At 39.9% G+C, this 20925-nt stretch overlaps 2 protein-coding genes across 2 annotated transcripts in view; one reads left to right on the plus strand and one right to left on the minus strand.

Moving 5' to 3' along the window:
- socs2 (suppressor of cytokine signaling 2) overlaps nt 1-20925 on the plus strand; it is a 267878-nt gene that overhangs the window by 71602 nt on the left and 175351 nt on the right. The window lies entirely within an intron of this gene.
- Nucleotides 1011-7109, minus strand: sco2 (synthesis of cytochrome C oxidase 2). The gene is made up of 5 exons (XM_080421248.1): nt 7038-7109; nt 4857-4999; nt 4380-4533; nt 3541-3947; nt 1011-1779 (listed from the first exon to the last, which is right to left on the minus strand). Exons 2-5 carry the CDS (start codon nt 4970-4972, stop codon nt 1518-1520), a joined length of 939 nt encoding a protein of 312 aa, XP_080277374.1. The 5' UTR covers nt 4973-4999; nt 7038-7109; the 3' UTR covers nt 1011-1517.

The raw sequence follows: 20925 nt of genomic DNA on the forward strand, positions 1-20925 counted from the left end.
ACTTTTACTTCTATTCCACTACATCTCAGAGGCAAATATTGTGCTTTTACTCCACAAAAATTATTTGAAAACTTTACTGTAGATCTGCTATTTTCAAAGTATTTTGGACATTTTAAAACATGTGAAATGGGACATTCTGCTTTCTACTTTCGGTAATTTAATTACATTTTGATACCAATACTTTTACAAGTAAATTCTGAATTTCTGACTTTTACTTGTAACAGAGTATTTCTACATTGCAGTATTGATACTTTATTTATCCACCACTGGATTTATCCCAATAATCACACACAAATCTTTGTCTTAATTTCTTAAAATTGATGGATTGTCAATACTTTGAAACATTGTGTAATAAAAGGAGGACAATTGTGAGTTTAAAACTTGAGACATGGAAAAAAAAAGTCCTGTGTATTTTTATTCAGTGGTGGAAATGGGCTTCCCTACCTAACAGTAAGTGTTTGAATCCCTTTTCATTCAGAGAAGGATTGTTCAGCAAACAGTTTTCAGTTCATACAGTAACACACATTCACACTAAGTAGGGGCTGCTGGCCTGGCACCTCTGCCACCTCTGTCATTTTAAGATTATATTTGGCTATTCAAAAATAGCAGATATACAAGCTCCTAGTGCCGCACTATGAGCTTGTATAAATGCAATTTAAAAAAAAAGTCTTGACAATTTGTGTAATTTGGCCAATTCTACATGTCTAAAATCCTTACAGTTTTTTTGAAAAAAAACTATGTAGCTATATCAGTGGTTCTCAAACCTTTTCATGTCAAGGACCCCCAAAATGATGTGGATTTGGCCACGGACCCCCATCTCAAAATATTTTGTTCCAGGGACCCCCAGAAGCAAAGATTTGAGTTACAAATGTTGGCTTTAAAAAAAGATATATTCAAAGATTTGCACACACCTTCCGAGCAGTGGTGTAAAGTAACTAAATACATTTACTCAAATACTGTAATTTTGAGGTATATTTTACTTTACTGGAGTATTTCCAATGTTCAGTACTTTTACTTCTACTCCACTACATCTCAGAGGCAAATATTATACTTTTACTCCACTACAATTATTTGAAAACTTTAGTTACTAGTTACTTTGTAGGTTTTTATTATTATTACAAAACATACATTAACCACTTCAGCCCTATATACATTTCGGCCATTTGACAATAGCCGATCTACAAGCTCACAATGCGACGCATTGTGAGCTTGTAGATCGGCTATTTTCAAAAGATCTTTATACATTTTATACATTTGAAAACTTGTGAAATGGGACAGTCTGCATAAAGAGCACTTTCTCCTTTTGGTACTTTAAGTACATTTTGATACCAATACTTTTTTTTAAACTTTTACTCAAGTAAATTTTGAATTCCGGATTTTACACTTGTAACAGAGTACTTCTAGATTGCAGTATTGATACTTTTACTTAAAAGTAAAACATGTGAGTACTTTTTTTCCACTACTGCTTCTACAGTCGGCAGCGATCTGAAAGCACCCCCCAGGCCCCTCCCCCACCCTCATGATAACTTCACGTAGACCTTCATGTGGTTCCTGATGCTCTTGGCGATCTGCTCCTCGTCCTTCATCCTGTTGTAATAGTCCACAAACAGGCCGTCCGGGTTGACCAGGTAGATGAGGATGGTGTGGTCCACGATGTAGTCGCCGTCCTCGTCCTTGGGTCCCGGGCTGGCGTACACGCGGTAGTCCTGCCCCGCGCTCTTCACCTCCTCGCCGGTGCCCGTCAGCCCGATCAGGCGTGGGTGGAAGTCCTTGACGTACCTGCAGTAGGTGGACAAAAGTGGTACTCAACACCAGTACTTGAGACAAAGTATATAGATCACTGGTTCTCAAAGTGGGGTCCTTGGCGGGGTACCAGGGGGTCCCCAGCTAAAATAAGTTAATATTAAGTCACAATCATTTTAACCACTTAAACCAAATACTTTGGCAATTCAAAAATAGCAGATCTACAAGCTCATTAGCCTGGTAAACCCTCCCTCCGGAAATCTCATTTCTATTTGATTCCTGGAGTGAGTCTGGCATGAACCGCCTCTCTGCAATATTGGCTGTGTATGCCAAACGGCCGCGCCTATCAGCGTCGTCGCTCATTGTTCTGTGATTGACAGCTTACGTTGGCCAATCAGGTGGCGAGTTCGAGTGAGCCCAAAACACGAACGGCAGCCATCTTTTTCTTGTGCGGCCAATTCTCCGCTATTTTTTTACTTCAAAAAGCTCTCTAACTTCTATTTTGAGGCACGGAATTTACTTATAAGATATCGTTTGGATAGAATTTAGTTGTTTAACTTCATATATGTGGTCAATTAATCATGACAAAGCCTATTTTAAAAAAAAAAATTAGAGAACCGGTAGGGGCGGGCAGTGACACCATTGTACCCGAAAAAGGCAACCCATTTTGGGTATGGCTGTCTCAAAAGTCCCGTCGCGTCACATTAAGACTGGTGAACTGCTGATTGGCTGAAGGGGAAAAATTATCATTGGCTGAAGGGGTTGTCAGTCAACGGTATTACTCCCGCCCAACTCCAGCACAGCCAATATTGCAGACAGGCGGATCAGGCCAGACTCACTCCTGAAATGAAATGGAATTGAGATTTCCGGAGGGAGGGTTTACCAGGCTACAAGCTCATAGCGCTGCACAGAGTGACAAAAGAGTGAGCTTGTAGATCTGCTATTTTTGAAATATCTTGAGAATTTGTGCAATTCTTTGAATATATATATTTTAAGGTAGGGTAAGTAAGAAAGTTTTGTTAAAATGGTTAAAGTACTATATTCTGATAGTAATCATTGCTACAGAGCGTTTGTTCGGTCACAGGGGTCTCTCCAGCTCTTTAGTAAACAGAATATAGTACATGTTCAGGTAGGTGACAACATTTAAGCCAATCAGGAGAGAGCACTGAAAATAATTTACGATTCTGTCCCTATCGGTACATAACTCGAACAGTGGACAGTGGACTTCGCAACATTCACGGTTCGCTCGGCGGTGCCTCTCGTTGCTCAAGTCCACTAGAGACGGCACGCCTCCCACATTGTAACAGTTTTTTTGCATAATATTAGAGGCTGTAGTCTGTTCTCACCAAGTGGGCTGAGCGGTCCGCCTCGTTGGGTGGCGACAAAAACTATGCCTAAACCTAACCTTAATCCCAATAAAATAATTTGCATTTTAGATATAGATAAATAAACAGCGGCGGGAGCGGGGTTTGATCACGTGGGGCTGGTATTGGGAGTCTAATACATCTGTTGCTAAGGGGTTTGGGAGTTATTTAACACAGTCCGCTCATGGGAGAGGCAGTTCCGTGTGCGTCACAGAAGGGGGCGTTGCCAAGTTGGCAGAATCTAGTTGTATAAAAATATAACGGGATATTTTTATACAACTAGATTCTGACAAGTCACAGAAAAGACGGGCTGTGATTGGCCAGTAGTCAGGAAGCTTGCCTTCTCCAAAATGGCGCCCGAGATACAGACGCCTCAGAGCCGGAGGAGGCGCCTACCTTTATATGTCTATGTACGCGTCCACCACTGCGTTACCTGTCCAGAGCTGCCACGTCATCCCGCTCGGGGTCCACGGTGATGAAGAGCGGCTGGACCGGAGACCGGGAGCCGGGGTCCTTGTCCAGGGCGGACACCACGGCGCTCATCTTGTCCAGCTCGTCGGGGCAAATGTCGGGGCAGTGGGTGAAGCCGAAATACAGCAGCACCCAGCCGCCCAGGAAGTCGCTCTTGGTCCTGCGCTGCCCCCTGTGGTCCAGGAGGCTGAAGTTGCCCTGTCCCACAGCGACTGTTCTGAGCTGCTCGACGCGCTGCCTCTCCACCTGGCGCTGCTTCTCGCTGTGGACGTACCACCACGTGCCCAGGATGCCCCCGGAGAACAACAGGGTCACCGCCAGTCGCGTGCCGAGCTTGATTTTCGCCGCCCTGCTGGAGGGATTAGAACCCTGAGAGTAGGGGTGTAACAGTTAAGTAAACAGGAAGTAGGCCTATAAACAGGAAGTAGGCATATAAGCAGTATTATGTATTCACATTTTGTCAGACCACAGAATAATATGTTATAAACCACCCAGCCAAATTAGAATGATTTAAAACAATTAAGTATATAAAGAAAATTCAAAGTCATGAAAAACTAGATTTTTCGGGGGAATGTGTCCACTGAAGGCAGTGAAATAATTATTATGAAGCTGATCTACAAGCATACAACACCTCACAAAGTGACGTGTTGTATGCTTGTAGATCTGCTATTTCTGTTATTTTTGGAAAATGTTTGAAAATGTACGACATTTTTTCCACATGGAAACGATTATGCAAAAATAATTGTGATCATCTCAAATAATTGCGATTAGACCATTATGTAATAATTGTGACAGGCCTACCCGAGAGAGAAAGGCCCTCTGCATCATCAGAGGAGAATGATGACGCAGTATTTCCTGTGCTAGAGACACACGCGGTCCTGAAGTCCTCCTCAGGCCATGGTGGCTGCATCCTCTCATCCCTGACTGTGAGGACAGACACATCCTCTGGGTGGCGCTGTCACCGTTACAAATTTAAGATGACGATTAATTGTCAATCAAATAATTGTGATTAACGATTTAATTGTGTGTTTGGCGGTGAACAATGGAACATATGAATTCCTGTTTGCCTTTTAGACTTCATAATAAAACATTGCACACGGCAGATAATGACAAATAACTTAAAAGGGATAGTTAATCAATAAATTACTTATTTTCTATCGATTACACACCCCATGAATGAATGAATTCATGTAGATGTTTTTTTGCAAAAATATTTGCGATTATCTCAAATAACTGCGATTAGACGATTATGACATAATTGTGACAGGCCTACTGTACCTCTGGGTGTGGAGACCCACACAGCTGTGGAGTCTCAGCCGGGACACTGGTGCCATGGAGAGACACTGCAGAAGTCTGGCTCCACTTTGGACACCAAAGCTTCCTATTCTGGCCATCCTTTTAAATTTCTTATTCTGCTTTTCCTGGAGAAGGACAAAATAGCATTTTTGTTGTGATAAGTGTTAGTGGTAAGTGTTAGTTTAACCCATTAAAACCGGGAATGCATCTGTGTAACCATTATTTATTTCATACTTTGGCTATTCAAAAATAGCAGATATACAAGCTCATAGCACGTACTTTTTGAATTTGTGGAAATCTTTGAATATATTCTAAAGCGAACATTTTTAACTAAAATCTTTGCTTCTGGGGGGTCCCTGGAACAACATATTTTTAGATGGGGGTCCGCTGCCAAATTCATATCATTTTGTACATTTGTTTTGGTACATTTTGTAGAATCCCCAGAAGCAAAGATTTGAGTTACAAATGTTCCCTTTAAATACATGTTAAAACAAGGCTCCATATGCTATAGTGTTAATTGTTCAGGGGTCTCCCTGTCTCTCAAGTTCTTTAGTAAACAGAAAATACATTTTCAGGTCAGGATACCAATTTAATCCAATCAGTGAGAACTCACAGGAGGATACAGGCTAAACAAGTGAAATTGTTAGTGATGAAACAAAAGACTAAAATGAGCCAAATAAATTGGAACTTGAATGCTAGCATACAAAACTGAAGATGATACATGAGCGTTGGTGGGGTTCTCTCTCCTGATTGGATAAAACTGATATCCTGATACTGACCAAATACTGCTGATGATTATCAAATTTATTACACCCGGCATTGCCAAACCAACAAATCACACAGGAATTAAGAAAACATCTGAGAATGTGCTCCACACACTACACACACACTACAATATCTCAATAGCAATGAACACTACTACTACAAATGTTAACTAGGTGTCCGGAGTATTTGTACAATGTATTAATCCATATCTTTCAATAAAGAAGTGTTTTAATCCCGTCTGTGGCCGAACGCCATTTCCCCCCTCGTTTACTTCCTGTTTACATTGAGTGTAATTCCGGTTTTCACCAGATGCGCCCCGTCACTACCGCCCATTGGGGACCTCCGACAGAATCGTCCACAGACGGGATTAAAACACCTCTTTATTGGAAAATATGGACTTATACATTGCACAACACACAATGGACACCGATTTAACATTTGGGACAAGCGGGTAAGCACCTTATATTTTGCATTTGTACATGTTCGGAGAAATACGGGCTTTACTGATGACTTTCCAGGGCAAACTGGGGGGTGGTTAATAAGACTCTCATAGATACGAATGTAAAAGTCAAGACTCGATAAAATACATCTACGATAGTCTTGATCTAAGGCTACATGAACCCTACTACTGGTAATAACCAATGCTAATGTGTGGACGAATAATCAAAATGTATGAGGAATTAAATCATTCATTCATCCACCAAACCAGGGATAGAAAGGTGCTAGCTCTGAAACATGACTGTCATGGCGTTACTTGTTCCTGGTTTTTAAAATGTCTACATTTACAACCCGTACATCTACACAAACATTCAGATTTCAAATATAAAGTGCTGACTCCATGGCCACGGATGTAACAAGTGAAAACGCCTGGGTCTAAGTACCCATATCTTCTCTATTGTTCAATAAAAAGCATTTTACTCCCATCAGAGGCCATTTTTTCATAAGTTATGAGGCATCAGAGTGTAGTGACACCTCCCAACCGATAGGGTCGCAGTTGAAAGCATAGGGAGAAAATTCGGAGAAAATGACCACCGATCGCATTAAAATGGGTTTTATTGAACAATACGGAAGATACGGGTACCTAGACCCACCCGTTTCAACTGGCTACATCCGTGGCCATGGGGTAAGCACTTTATATTTGGAATTTGAACGTTTATGTAGATGTACGGGTTGTAAATGGACAAAGTGCCAAAACCAGGTTGAAGTTCCGCCATGACTGTCATGATATGACAGTCATGTTTCAGGGCTATTGCAGGCTGAGTAACTATAACGTTACCCCGGAAGAGTTTGTTTGTTGATTAATAACTGTTATTGCTGTCTTACAGCCAGGCAAACACGTTGAGCATAATAAGAGCTTCAATCAAAGCTAATAAAGACAATGTAAACGTAACAAAATACCTCACTATTGACGACCGGCCGACCTTTACCAGCAAACCCTCATGTAACGTGTGTCTGTGTCTCATAACATTCGGTGTTGCCAGATTTAGTGAAAGAAATAAGCAACCAGGTCTAGGAAAACAAGCCCAAAAGAAGCAACTATGGGGCACTATAGGCCATTATGAGCGCCTTATTGAAAATAGCCAATCTACAAGCTCACAAGGCATTGCGATGTGACGCGTGCAATTAACTACCAATATGTACAAGCAACTTTACAGAAAAACAAGCCCAAAGTCGCTTATAGTAAGCAGACCTGGCAACGCTGTTCAGATGCCTCATCTAGCTGTTTTTCACCGTCCGATGATTCGACATCAGTGAAACCACACTCAAAATATCCCCTAGGCCTAGAACTAGGCTATTCTTATATACAATAATTTGTTAATAGTTAATATTACATTTAATTATCATTATGCATTATTTTGTACTGCGGCAGATTCGTGCAGTCCAACCGAGAAACCGGTTGTACAGTACACCTGATATTCCACTAGGTGGCGCCCATGCTCTTTTGAAGCACAGCAAGTGAAACGAGCCTCACTTTGATACAGGCTGTTTGGTTTTCAGAGCTAAAATTTATCATGTGCCTGCAGTGGTGGAAAAAGTTTTCAAACAGTTTTTACTTTAAGTAAAAGTATCAATACTGCAATGTAGAAATACTCTGTTATAAGTAAAGGTCCAGAATTCAAAATTGACTTGAGTAAAAGTACAAAAGTATTGGTAAAAATGTACTTGAAGTACCAAAAGTAGAAAATACTCATTATGCAAAATGTCCCATTTCACAAGTTTTCAAAATGTGTAAAAATCATTTGAAAATAGCAGATCTACAAGCTCACAACGACGCCTTGTGAGCTTGTAGATCTGCTGTTTTCAAATAGCCTTGAAAAGTATATATAAGGCTAAAGTGGTTAATGCATTTTTGTAATAATAATCAAAATCTACAAAGTAACTAGTACGTTTTCAAATGATTGTTGTGGAATAAAAGTCTCTGAGATGTAGTGAAGTAGAAGTAAAAGTATTGACATTTTTGAATACTGAAAGACACTCTCAGAGTTAATTTAACATTGATTTTACAATATAAATTGGGGTCCCAGAGATAGAAATGCCATTAAATGGGGGTCCTTGAAATAAAAATGGTTGAAAATCACTGCTACCCGTAAAAAATCTTCTCTTATGGAGTTATGGGGGTCCAGGTACGTCATGTCCAGGGGCTGTACTTGTGCATCATGGCTGGGGGATATAGGCCAGTGGTTCTCAAACTTTTTCCTGTCAAGGACCCCCAAAATGATATGTATTTGGCCGCGGACCCCCATCTCAAAATATTTTGTTCCAGGGACCCCCCAGAAGCAAAGATTTGAGTTACAAATGTTCGCTTTAAAGATATATATATCTAAAGGTTTGAACAAATGTTTACGATTTTTCAAAATCCCCCCCCCCCCCCCCCCCCCCAAGGACCCCTGTGGGATCACCGGACCCCACTTTGAGAACCAATGATGTAGGCTTCGTGTCTTGTACATCAAGAGACCAACCACTAGCGGTCCAAATGTACCCGTATGGGTCTGTACCCAAGGGACCAGCTTCCGAGTTGTAAATTGAGGCTATATAGGAAGAGACATTTCATATGAATGGCCTGTAGTTTCGCTATTTCACACCTGCTGGTGTCAGAAGTAAATAAGCTCCATTCAAGCGGGTGGGTTTTTGCCAAACTTTACACTTGATTTTATTACCTTAATAAACGTTGTCATAAATACTATATGCTTCCAGTCGCTAGTTTAAAGTCTTCTTTCAATCACCATGATATGCGTTTTGGTAAATTATGGTCCCATTTATTTAAATAGGGTATGCTTTAGGAGGGGAGTGGCTATACCCTGTGATGATTTGATTGACAAGCTACACAACCAATAGCAATCGTTCCCCACCCCCGCTCTGGTCCCAACCAATATCATTAATTTCCGAGTGCATAGGATATAGAAAGATGGCGGATTTGAAATCGTTGAAAAATAGGCTTCATTTACAGTCTATATGCGTAACTTTGTCCATACTTTTTACTGTCTATGTACCTTTGAGAGTGTAAATAAAGGAAAAAGAAAAGAAGAAAGTGTACAATGGGTTATCTCTGGGACCCTGTATACACTGTAAAATCCGCTCTGTTCATTTAACTCTGAGACTGAGAGTGTACAATGGGTTATCTCTGGGACGCTATACACTGTAAAATCCGCTCAGTTCATTTAACTCTGAGAGTGTACAAATGGGTTCCAAATGGACCCAATAAAGAAGGGTCCATTTGAAAGATAGGCAAAAAGGCAAAAAAATGTGATCTAGACCAGTGGTTCTCAACCTTTTAAAGGGATAGTAGAACAATCTTTTTTTCTATCGATTAGTCACCCCATGGAGTCTTGAATTCATGGATATTTCCTAAGACAATAATTTGATGACTACACAGAGACACAGAGGAGACTCTTTGTGTTTTCTACCGGAACCGCTGCTGATGCGACAAAAAATAACTAAATCCATGAATTCAAGTCTCCATGGGGTGACTAATCGGTAGAAAAAAAGTCATTTTGGGGGTGAACTATCCCTTTAAGCCTGCAACCCCCCAAAATAATCATATTTGAACTGGGGATCCCCCCACCTTGACAAGCACTTGGAATTGTAGGAGTTGAGACATTAAATTTAGTTTTGACTCGGTTCCACAGATAAATGTAGTGAACATTTTCTTATATTATTTAACAATTTGTCTAAAGTTTGACCAGTTTTTATAGTATAGTTTGCTGGTTACTTTTGATGCAGTAATGGTCTTTTTCTTTTCTTTCTTTTTTTTCTTTTAAGTAATTAAAAAGGTCTTAAAAGTCGTCCTTAAATTGTCACTCTGCTGTCATCTGGGGACCCCCCCCCCTTTTCATGTGGGGGTCCCGAGCCACAGGTTGAGAACCACTGATCTAGACAGTAAAAAAAATAATGGCATAGCACAGTGGTTTGAGGTAACAGCTCATGTATCATCACAGTATCTTTTAAATGTCATGATCAATCAGACAAACCTCTCCTCTTGTCTCCTGCTGTGGTGTAAAAAGTACTAAATTTCTTTACTTAAGTAATTAAATACTGCAATATAGAAATACTCTGTTACAGGTAAAAGTCTGGAATAGAAAATTTACTTGAGTAGGCCTACCAAAAGTGGAAAGTAGTCATTATGCAGAATGTCCCATTTCAGCGGTTTTCAAATGTGTAAAATGTATACAAATCTTTTGAAAATAGCAGATCTACAAGCACACAATGCGTCGCGTTACGACACATTGTGAGCTTGTAGATCGGCTATTTTAAAATGGCTGAAAAATATATAGGGCTGAAGTGGTTAATATAGCTATGTTTTGTAATAATAATCTAAATCTACAAAGTAACTAGTACAGTAACTACAGTTTAGCTCCCCATAAGCAGGTTGGTGCCTTGTTTGGTTTCCTCTGTCAGTGTGTGAATGGGCAAATGTACAGAAATGCACTTTGGATAAAGTCACTACATACAGTAGAAGCACCACTGGAACATATAAATAAAAAATAAATTTCAGTTTTTTTTAAAGGCTGTGTAAACAAAAAAAGAATCTTTTCAAAATAAATAATATTTTACACCTTGTGAGCTTGTAGATCGACTATTTCCACATTACATTTTTTCTACATGTCTATCTCTTTGTAAATTAAAGTTATTTTTCTTATCTGCCCTTTGCAAATTGTGTTGACGAAGCCTAAAAGAAATGTTCCAATGTTCAATGCCCGAAAACACAATTAAATCATATTTGTAGGACAATTAATCGTCAAGTAAAAGTTCATGATCGTGACAGCCCCAAGTATTACTTACGGCTACATTAAATGAAAATGGCAGAGTGTATTGTATCGGCACCACAAGGCAAAATATTTCTACTTTCATCTTTTGTGAAGATGTGAAGATGAATTATTCTCCTCTTCACAGATAACCAGTTCCAGTTCTACACCCGCTGTGTCCGTTCCCTTACAGTCTGTCCCTCGTTTACAGTGTTGAAATGGTTATATTCTGATGACATTTCAAGGGTGTACTACACTAACAATAATGTCATCGCTGTTGAGCAGAAACCTTGTATGTCCAAAATCCAAAATGTAGTGACTAGTCACAAGCTCTAGTTAATACCTTTCATTGGATAAATATGTATAAAACCCACAGGCGGACTTAAAAGGGTCCCTGGCTAATAAGCCAAATATGCCTTGCATTATAATTTACCGACTAAAATGTAAAATTAAAAACACCTTAAAGGATCTACACCATGAATTTAAAAAAAATATTTGATATTTAATATCATATGGTGTATGTCCCTCAAACCTTTTTCAAAAGGTTTGAGCCTAAATCATCACTCAGATGTACTCATCCCAAGTCAATTGTCTCTGGCTTATACAGCACTTTCAGCTGCAATACCAAAACGTCCTCTTGGGCAGGGGGGGGCTACTGAGCAATTCTGTCTGGCCAGCATCAATGCAATGGCCAGTGATGTCACTTGCATTGCCATTCTGAAATGGCCTGTTCAGACACGCCCATTCTGAAAATCTCTGAAATGAGAATGAATGACTGAATGTTAAAAAAAAATATTTTTTGGGGTACAAGAGACACTGGGGAATTCATGGTGTGGCCCCTTTAAATATTTTAGTTATTTTAGAAATAGTTCATCTTTTACTCAAGGGGGACAACACCCGTCCAGGGTTGCCAGATCTGCTTATTATAATTTCCCCGCAAGATTTTATTTGAAAATAGCCGATCTACAAGCTTGTATTTTCAAATAGCTGATGTATATGTTAAAGTGCTCATGTGGCCCATAGTCGCTTCTTTTGGTTTTTCCTATACCTGGTTGCTTGTTTCTCTCACAGAATCTGGCAACACTGTGCCCGTCACAAGTTGATGATGTCATTTGTCCATGTGTGGTCCAGTCCTATGGAATGTTATTAGCATGTCCTAATAAAAACGACTTAATACTTCCTAAGGTTAATATGAACATCAAAACAACATTTTAAATATGTTTTATTAGCACATGCATTCCATATATTCCATATCTGGGCCACACATCAACCTCAGTAAAAGATGAACTATTTCAAAAATAATTCACTGCCAGACTTATTTCTGGCCGCGTTTGCCCACTGCCAGCGATTTTTCCATTTTCTTACCTTTTTCAAGTAGTCACAGAATATTTATCTCCATTATGATCGATCCCCTGATGATTGCTAATCACTGAGGGTTATACTGTGTGGTTTCACATGTCAACGAGGTCATCGCGACCTCGTTGACATTAATTGTCTGCCTTTGAAAATAGCATGTCTGGGCCAAAAATACATAGTAAAAAAATAAAGTACACAGGAGCCGAGATACAGCCTTTTAAAGTAATAAGTTAAACAAGAAGTGAATGGAGCAGCAAATCTTCGGATCACAATATCCTGGGTTCTGAATAAAAAAATAAAATAAAATAAAAAGTATTAAAAAAATAACTTGTGATAACTCGTTCTTGGCAGCCAGATATTTAAGGTGTTTAAACATATTTTTTTTTAAAAGAGGGCAATTATAATGTATTAAGGCATATTTGGCTTTTAACTATATTAACTTTAACTTTCAAAATTCTTCAAAATTAACCAATCTACAAGCTCACACTGCAATCTACAATTTTTGCTAGCTTTGTGCGACGCACTCGTACAACTAAGTAGGGCATTAATTTGAAAACAAAAGAAAAACATAAAAAGTTGGAATTTTGAGATGCAAGGTTTCCACCGGACAGCGGCGATATGTAACCATGGGTCAAGGGGTCACTGGCATTGGTTTGGTTCTTTCAAGCCAAAACTCTCAAGGCTCGGAGCAGCGCCAACTGACCAGGGTTGCCAGATCTGCTTATTATAATTTCCCCGCAAGATTTTATTTGAAAACAGCCGATCTACAAGCTCACAACGCGTCGCATCGCTGCGACGCGTTGTGAGCTTGTAGATCGGCTGTTTTCAAATAGCTGATGTATAATGTTAAAGTGCTCATGTGGCCCACGTCGCTTCTTTTGGGCTGGTTTTCCTAGACCTGGTTGCTTGTTTCTCTCACAGAATCTGGCAACACTGCAACTGACCTGTCGAGCCCCGAAAAAGTGCTTGGACCCCCGATGAGAACAGACATGGAGAAAAGCCTCAGCTAACTAAAGAAAAACCCAGTCAGAACCTTGGCTTCGGTGTATAGGTTTATGCTTGATTGCACTGAAGGATTCATAATCGCAAAACCAAAAAAAAAAAAAACAAGACATATAGTAACAAAACATGGATGTTGATCCATCTCCAGAATCCAGCTAAAAAACTCTTGAATGAAAGATATACTTTGCATGAAAGTCACGGTGTCACCAAGTTTCCCACAAGGTTCTCTCGTGTGATTTATGAGCCATGGGCCATTCTGTTCTCCAAGTCGTACTCATGATTGATTCATGAGTCATGATTTGAATCAATGGGTTTGCAAATAAACATCTCCTCTATTGGCACTGCAGGAAAGCATCAAAAACCCAGTAGGAGTCCTAGAGAATAGGCATTGTTTTCTTTAAGCATTCCCACACTCTGCATTGCTTTTAGTTTCATTGTGGGCCTTCATATTCAACATTGGATCTAAAACTGATCTAAATCGATGTAGTCACTAGTCACAATGTTTATTTATCGCCATTTGTGTTTTATGGGAGGCCACGACCTCCACAACAGAAACAATTTGCAGCTTCTACTATGCTTCATGTCAGAAGAAGCCAAGCGCATGCGTTCAGCCGAGTGTACACGTGTCAGACCTTGTGCTGGTGACAGATTCTAACCACATGAAATCCTAGCGTCCTCTTCTCTGGGCATGTTGTCATAATAGGCAAACTTGGCTTCGAGACTTGGGCAATGTGCTGCTACACATGGAGAGAATTCGGTATGCAATCGACAAAAAAAGATCACGTCTTTCTGGAAAATATGGCAGCCTCTGTTGGAGCTTGGCTATTCAAAAATAGCAGATATACAAGCTCATAGCGCGGCACCGAGTGCCGCGCTATGAGCCTGTAGATCTGCTATTTTTGAATTATTTTTAAGAATTGTGAAAATCTTTGAATATAAATGTATTTTTAAAGTAAACTTTTTAACTCAAATCTTTGCTTCTGGGGAATTCGCCAAATGTCTTCTAAATCCTAACAGTTTTCTGAAAAACGTTTGTCGCTATATGAACCTTTCCATGTCAAGGACCACCCAAAATGATATGTATTTGGCCGCGGACCCTCATCTCAAAATATGTTGTTCCAGGGACCCCCCCCAGAAGCACAGATCGGAGTAAAAAATGTTCGCTTTAAAACATATATTCAAAGATTTGCACAAAGTTTACCCCCCAAAAAAGCAGATCTACAAGCTCATAGCCACGCTATGAGCTTGTAGAAGAATCTTGTGATGGAGCCAGCCCGTGCTCGAGGTGCAGCCCCTCAAGTGCTTGAGAGCGGTGTGGGTTATTTCACTTTAAAAAAAAATCTGGGTCTTCCTATACAAACCCATTATAACTTCAAACTCCATTTTGAACATGTTAGATTCATCAAAAACACCCGTCCTTGGTTCTGGTGACTCATCTTGCCTTTCTAATACGTGAGGGGGTGTTTTTTCGATGACTTTTTTCACATATTTTATCTAATATTTGTATTGTATTTAATTGTTTTCATTTTCCCCAAAAGATATGGAAAATAAATGAAAAAAGGGATTGAAAAAACACGGTCTCCTCACGCATTAGAAGGACAATATCAGTCACCAGAACCAACGATGAGTGTTTCCGATGAATCTAACATGGTTAAAATGGAGTTTGACGTTACAATGGGTTTGTTCTTTGGCTATTAAAAAATAGCAGATATACAAGCTCATAGCACGGCACCGAGTGCCGCGCTATGAGCTTGTAGATCTGCTATTTTTGAAAAATCTTGAAAAAATGTTTGGGGGGAATTTAAAAAAAAAAACTGTTAGGATTTAGAAAACATTTTTAAGAATCGCCTCAGGTTTGTATAGGAAGGGGGCGTGTCTGATAAAATGAATATCAAATATCTAAATACTGAATCAAGCAACTTAAAAACTGTCCAGGGTGCTCCCAAAAGCCTGAGTAGACGATAAAAATAAAAAGAAAGTGAAATATCCCTGTGCCTTTTCTTTATGTACAATATATTGGACCAGCAAGCGTATCACATATGCTGTCATGTCATCTACTCTGATACTCTTTTGGCTGGTGTTTTGTTTTTGTTTTTCATTTTTTCCCACTTTTTGCCCACTTTATACTTTTTCATTTACTGTCAATGTACTTTTTTACCCAGAGGGTTGGGTGGGAGGGTTTGTGTTTGTCTTGTGCGTGTTTGTTTTCTTTCAGAAAAGAAGGGTTTCTTTATAACGGTTTATCCTTTCCTGTAAGCCGTGACAATCCTTCGATAAAAATGATTTTAAAATAAAACTAAAATGCAAACGTTCAACAACAAATTGGCCAACATTCTGTAAAAATAGCAAATCTACAAGCTCACAATGCATTGCGTTGTTGTCAGTGTTCATTTTGACAGCAGCAATTTTGACAGCAATTCTGATTTAGTCTTAGTCTTTCGAATAACACACCATCTAGTTTAGTCCTATTTTATTCATCTGAAATAGTTTAGTCTTAGTCTAGTCTTAGTCGACTAAATATAAAAATCTTAGTCTTTTAGTCCTTTAGTCTTAGCCAACAAAATTAAATTAACACTGCCAGTGTTTCTTACATTTTTTTCAAAAATAGAAGATCTACAAGCTCATAGCTTGTAGATCTGCTATTTTTGAATAGCCAAAGAAAGCTTGTATATCTGCTATTTTTTAATAGCCAAAGAAAACACAGATTCTTTCCCGGTCTAAATGGGTTAAGTTATGCTATATGTCTTTTAGTCTTATAGTCTTAGTTAACAAAATTAACACTGGTTGTTGTGACACGTTGTAAGCTTGTAGATCGGCTGTTTTCTATTTGATGTACATTAACGTACATAGGGTTTAAGTGGTTAAGGGAACAAACTTATACCAGTAACTTATACTTAAGCTGTTTACCATGCATGGACGAGGAGCAGAATGCATCTTTCAGTACCGTTGAAACCGTGAAAATTGGCTTTTCTTTTGCTCCGCAAAACCGTTTCTATGAAACGTAAACACAAGCAGAGGAGGACCCTGCGCTTGGAATTTGGGCCCTCACCCCAAATATTTCGGAATCATTTGCATCTATAAACTCTTCCATACTTTTTAGGGGGCTCATGGGCCCAGGGCCATTGGAATCCTAACGTTACTAACTTTTCACCCCTGTTTCGGCGCCAGGGTCCCCTGAGTTGAAATTGATTCATATGTACAGAACACCACAGTTCCTTATATCTGTACACAGCAAGGTCGAGTTAGTGAACATCTGACCAGCATTTTTAGACCTTTTCCCTGTTAGTCTGCTGGACTCTGCTCTGCCCTGTGTGACGATTCTAACAGAATGACCTTAAATCCAGGAACTTGAGAGGAACTTGCGCATCAACATCTTCAGCCCTTTAAAAAAAAACAGTCTCTTTAAGAGGAAGCACTCCTGGCATTTGACACAGCATCGCCACTTCTCACATATATACAGGCTCTTAGTCAGAGGAACATGATTAGAGCAAGAAGAGGGGTTTAGAGGGACAGAAAGGAAGAAAGAGAGTGCAGATCAATAGTTTAACCTGGGAAGAGAGAGAAGAAAAGCTTTACAAAAATTAAGAACGAGAAAAGCAGTGGTGGAAAGTAACTAAGTAATTTCCAATACTACCTCTACTCCACTAGATCTCAGAGGCAAATATTGTACTTTTACTCCACTACAATTATTTGAAAACGTTCGTTACTAGTTACTTTGTAGATTTTGATTATTATTACAAAACATACAGTAACCACTTCAGCCCTGTATACATTTCAGCCATTTGAAAATAGCAGATCTACAAGCTCACATCGCGACGCATTGTGAGCTTGTAGATCTGCTATTTTCAAAAGATTTTTATACATTTGAAAACTTGAAATGGGACATTCTGCATAATGAGTACTTTTAATTTAAGTAGATTTTGATGCCAATACTTAACTGAAGTACATATTGCATTCTGGACTTTTACTTCTAACACACTTCCTTTTGCAGTATTGATACTTTCACTTACATAAAACATGCGAGTACTTTTTCCACCACTGGAGAAGAGTACATAAACAGCGACAAAAAGACAGAGAGAACGTGAAAGAGAGGGGAAGAGAGAGAGAGAGAGAGAGAGAGAGAGAGAGAGAGAGAGAGAGAGAGAGAGAGAGAGAGAGAGAGAGAGAATGAAGAGGTAGAATTCTTCGGCACAGCAAGAGGAATGCTAGAGAGCTGACCAAAAGCATGTCATGGGCTGTGCCCAGTGCATCACCGTAAAGAAATCTGCTCCATTTCAGCCACGCATTCCCGCATTTATAGCCCAGGTTTGGAACCAACAAGGTACACATCCAGGCCATAGCTTTGGATTTACCAGGGTCTCTCTATCCAGGAGTTTTTAAACGACCTTCCATTCACTCTGTGTTTCACAAACAGGGGAACTGATGCTCAAAAAGTGGGAAAGAGAGACATTCTCACAGGTTTCACAGGCTTAGGAAATAGGTAGGTTAGTGTTAGTTTGGCAGACAGACAGGCAGACAGACAGACAGACAGACAGACAGACAGACAGACAGGCAGGCAGGCAGGCAGGCAGACAGACAGACAGACAGACAGACAGACAGACAGACAGACAGACAGACAGACAGACAGACAGACAGACAGACAGACAGACAGACAGACAGACAGACAGACAGACAGACAGACAGACAGACAGACAGACAGACAGACAGACAGACAGAATAGTAGATAGAAGTTCAGTTGTCATAGCAAGTCAAATTTCATGATCGTGACCGCCCTAAGTATTACTTACGGCTATATTAAATGAACATGGGAGAGTGTAATGTATCGACAAAATATTTCTACTTTCATCTTTTGTGAAGATGTGAAGATGAATTATTTTTAAATTTTGGAGAGAAATGAAACAGACTCCAGTCAGTCACTTTCAGTTTAAAGCACTGCAGAGGGGAGTTGTTGTGTGTCAGCTGATGCTCGTTGACGCTCGTTAATGTGACATGCATCTGCACTCTCAAATAGGCCTACATCTAATCTAAGATTGTATTATACTGTATCTGGTATTATAGATTTTTTTAGCTGTTGGAAATAACTAGGCTGCACTTGGTTGGTAAAGTCCAGATGACAAAAATATGAGGTTTGTGGAATTTATAGTTATGCAGTCTTATATTATATTATATTTGTTATATTAGTGTCTATCTGTCCTCTGAAACAATGGGTTTATAGTTAGTGAGAACTTCACTTCTCCATTAAGCTTGCACAAATGTATTTATTTGTGTGTACAAAGCACTTTGTAATTGTTTCTAACTTGCTTTATAACGTTATTTATAAGATGATGGCCAATGTTGATGATACATGAGAAAAGAACATTAATAATATATCATATCGATATCATGCCCAACATCATGTATCGTATTGTGAAATTCTTGACACCCCTAACCCTCCCCATCAACTACAACATGACATTTAAAACTGATATGTCCAATGTTTTGCTTTCCACATTGATTAGAACATTGCTGTAGTGTAGTCAGTCTTGCTAAATGCACAGTGTATCTGTAGTAGTGGTAGCAGAATGGATAGTGTTCTCATCTTACATGTGGGAATTCCATTGAATCCTGGTCAGATTGAAGAAAGTTGAATATTTGGTAACCAGTAGTTTAAAACTTTTGTCACTCTGCCCTTTTAATTATCAACTACAGTGACTACAACTACACTGTTGCCTACATAAAACAAATTAGGCTATCAATTATGACCTGATGCTTCTGGTTTTACTTGTGGAGCTAGGCATCTATATGTTACAGTATGATTGGAGAACCAGTACGATTGAAGAAAGCGCGCTCGTTTTTACCACCCACCCAGCACTAGAGGGAGCCACAAGCAAGGCTTGTGCACAAACATATATGGCCACACCCACACACACACACACACACAGTCACACACACACACACACACACACACACACACACACACGCGCACACACACGCGCACGCGCTCATGCTTTTTTTGGTTTATTGAAAGCAGGACTGTTTAGATACTTTTATTGTGTTCTGGCTTTTGTTTTACTTTCTCCCTGACACACACACACACACACACACACACACACACACACACACACACACACACAGTGATCCATGAAAAGAACTATTCTGTCCCTATCGGTTTACAAATCAAACGGCGCTGAGTCGACTAGTGGAGCGTCGGCCGGTCACCGCGGGCACTCGCGCCTGGAGGCGCGAGGGCGCGCTTCCTCGGCCTCAAGCTCCACTAAGTCGGCGCGCCGTGCGTGTGAACGCGTGTTCAGCGTTCCCCTCATAGATATTATGGTTCCCCTAGCGTAGCTTCCTGGTTGCTATGTGGGGGGGAACAACAAAAGACAGGTCTCCGTCGGCGCATCAAAGCCCCGCCTCTCCGCGCTCTCCTTCTCCTCCTCCTCGGAGGAGGAGAAGGAGAGAAGGAGAGGACGGGATGGGTTATTACGCGAGGAGGAGGAGGAGGAGGAGGCTCCTCTTCCTCGCGAGCCTCGCGTAATAACCCCCCGCCTCGCAGCGCCGTCCTCCTCCTCCTCCTCGCGAGCCTCGCTAATAAACCCTGTCTCGAAAAGCCCCGCCTCGCCCCGAAGGAGCCCCGTGCCTAAAAACGAGCGCTCTGTCTTCAATCGTACTGGTTCTCCAAACGTACTGTGACATATACACAACTGTCCATATAGATCCACATTAATCAACATGCACAGAATTACTTCAAATGATTATGAATATCCAGTTATAGTAGGCCTATTTATAATGCATCTCTCCAATAACGCCTGTTGAAGTTTTGCTTAATTGTTCAACCACCATCGTTAAGACGCTGAATAGATTTGACTGGGTCGTTCACACTCGCTGTGCGTTGATGGCTTGTTAACGACCGTCATTGATTCTAAATAGACAAGGTGTTACTTGATTTGAATTCTTTGTATCCTTTGAAATGGAGAGGGGTCATTGACCACTGTTCTGCTGTACTAAAAAGGTATATAAAAAACGGACTATTTTATCAATTCAAAATTGCATGACCCTCCCTTGGATTCAAAGTAAAATTAGCTGACCCTCCCTTGGACCAAAATTAGAAAGGCATGACCCTCCCCTATTTTCCTCCATGCCCCCCCTTATGTAAATTTCGGTTATTCAGTGAAATCTGAATCTGAAAAGAACTGAATACAGATAATTATGACCACTCTCACTTGAACGTTCACATAACAGAAACCCTGGAGCAGTAAAGTGTTGCTAGAAGAAAACATTAAAGACATTTGTTATTGTACAGCATAATTTAATATTCAAAAAATATAAACAATTTATAAAAAATACTACTTCCATTTTATATAGTCTCATCTGCATGTAAATTTAGCCTGCCCTGAAATTTCCTCTGAATTATCATAGAATTATATATTATAACAATTGCTTTACAACTAATCTTCCCCCCCAAAAAAATAAATCTAAAAGGAAAATGCAGTGGTGATGTATAAATCATCAACAGTTTATTCCAAAAAGCTACACAGCATTCTTCTTATTTTCCAATAGCAAATATTGCCAAGACAATTGTGCTTGTGGGGTGTTATGATTCAGGCCTTCCAAAAATGTGTGGTTATCCTTATTTTCTTTTCCTGTGAAAGAGCATTTAATCCATTAAGACCGGGAACACATCTGTGTCATTTTCAGATTTCTTT

Source organism: Gymnoscopelus braueri (genome assembly GCF_963280865.1).
Source record: "Gymnoscopelus braueri genome assembly, chromosome: 23".
In the NCBI taxonomy this organism is placed as follows: domain Eukaryota; kingdom Metazoa; phylum Chordata; class Actinopteri; order Myctophiformes; family Myctophidae; genus Gymnoscopelus; species Gymnoscopelus braueri.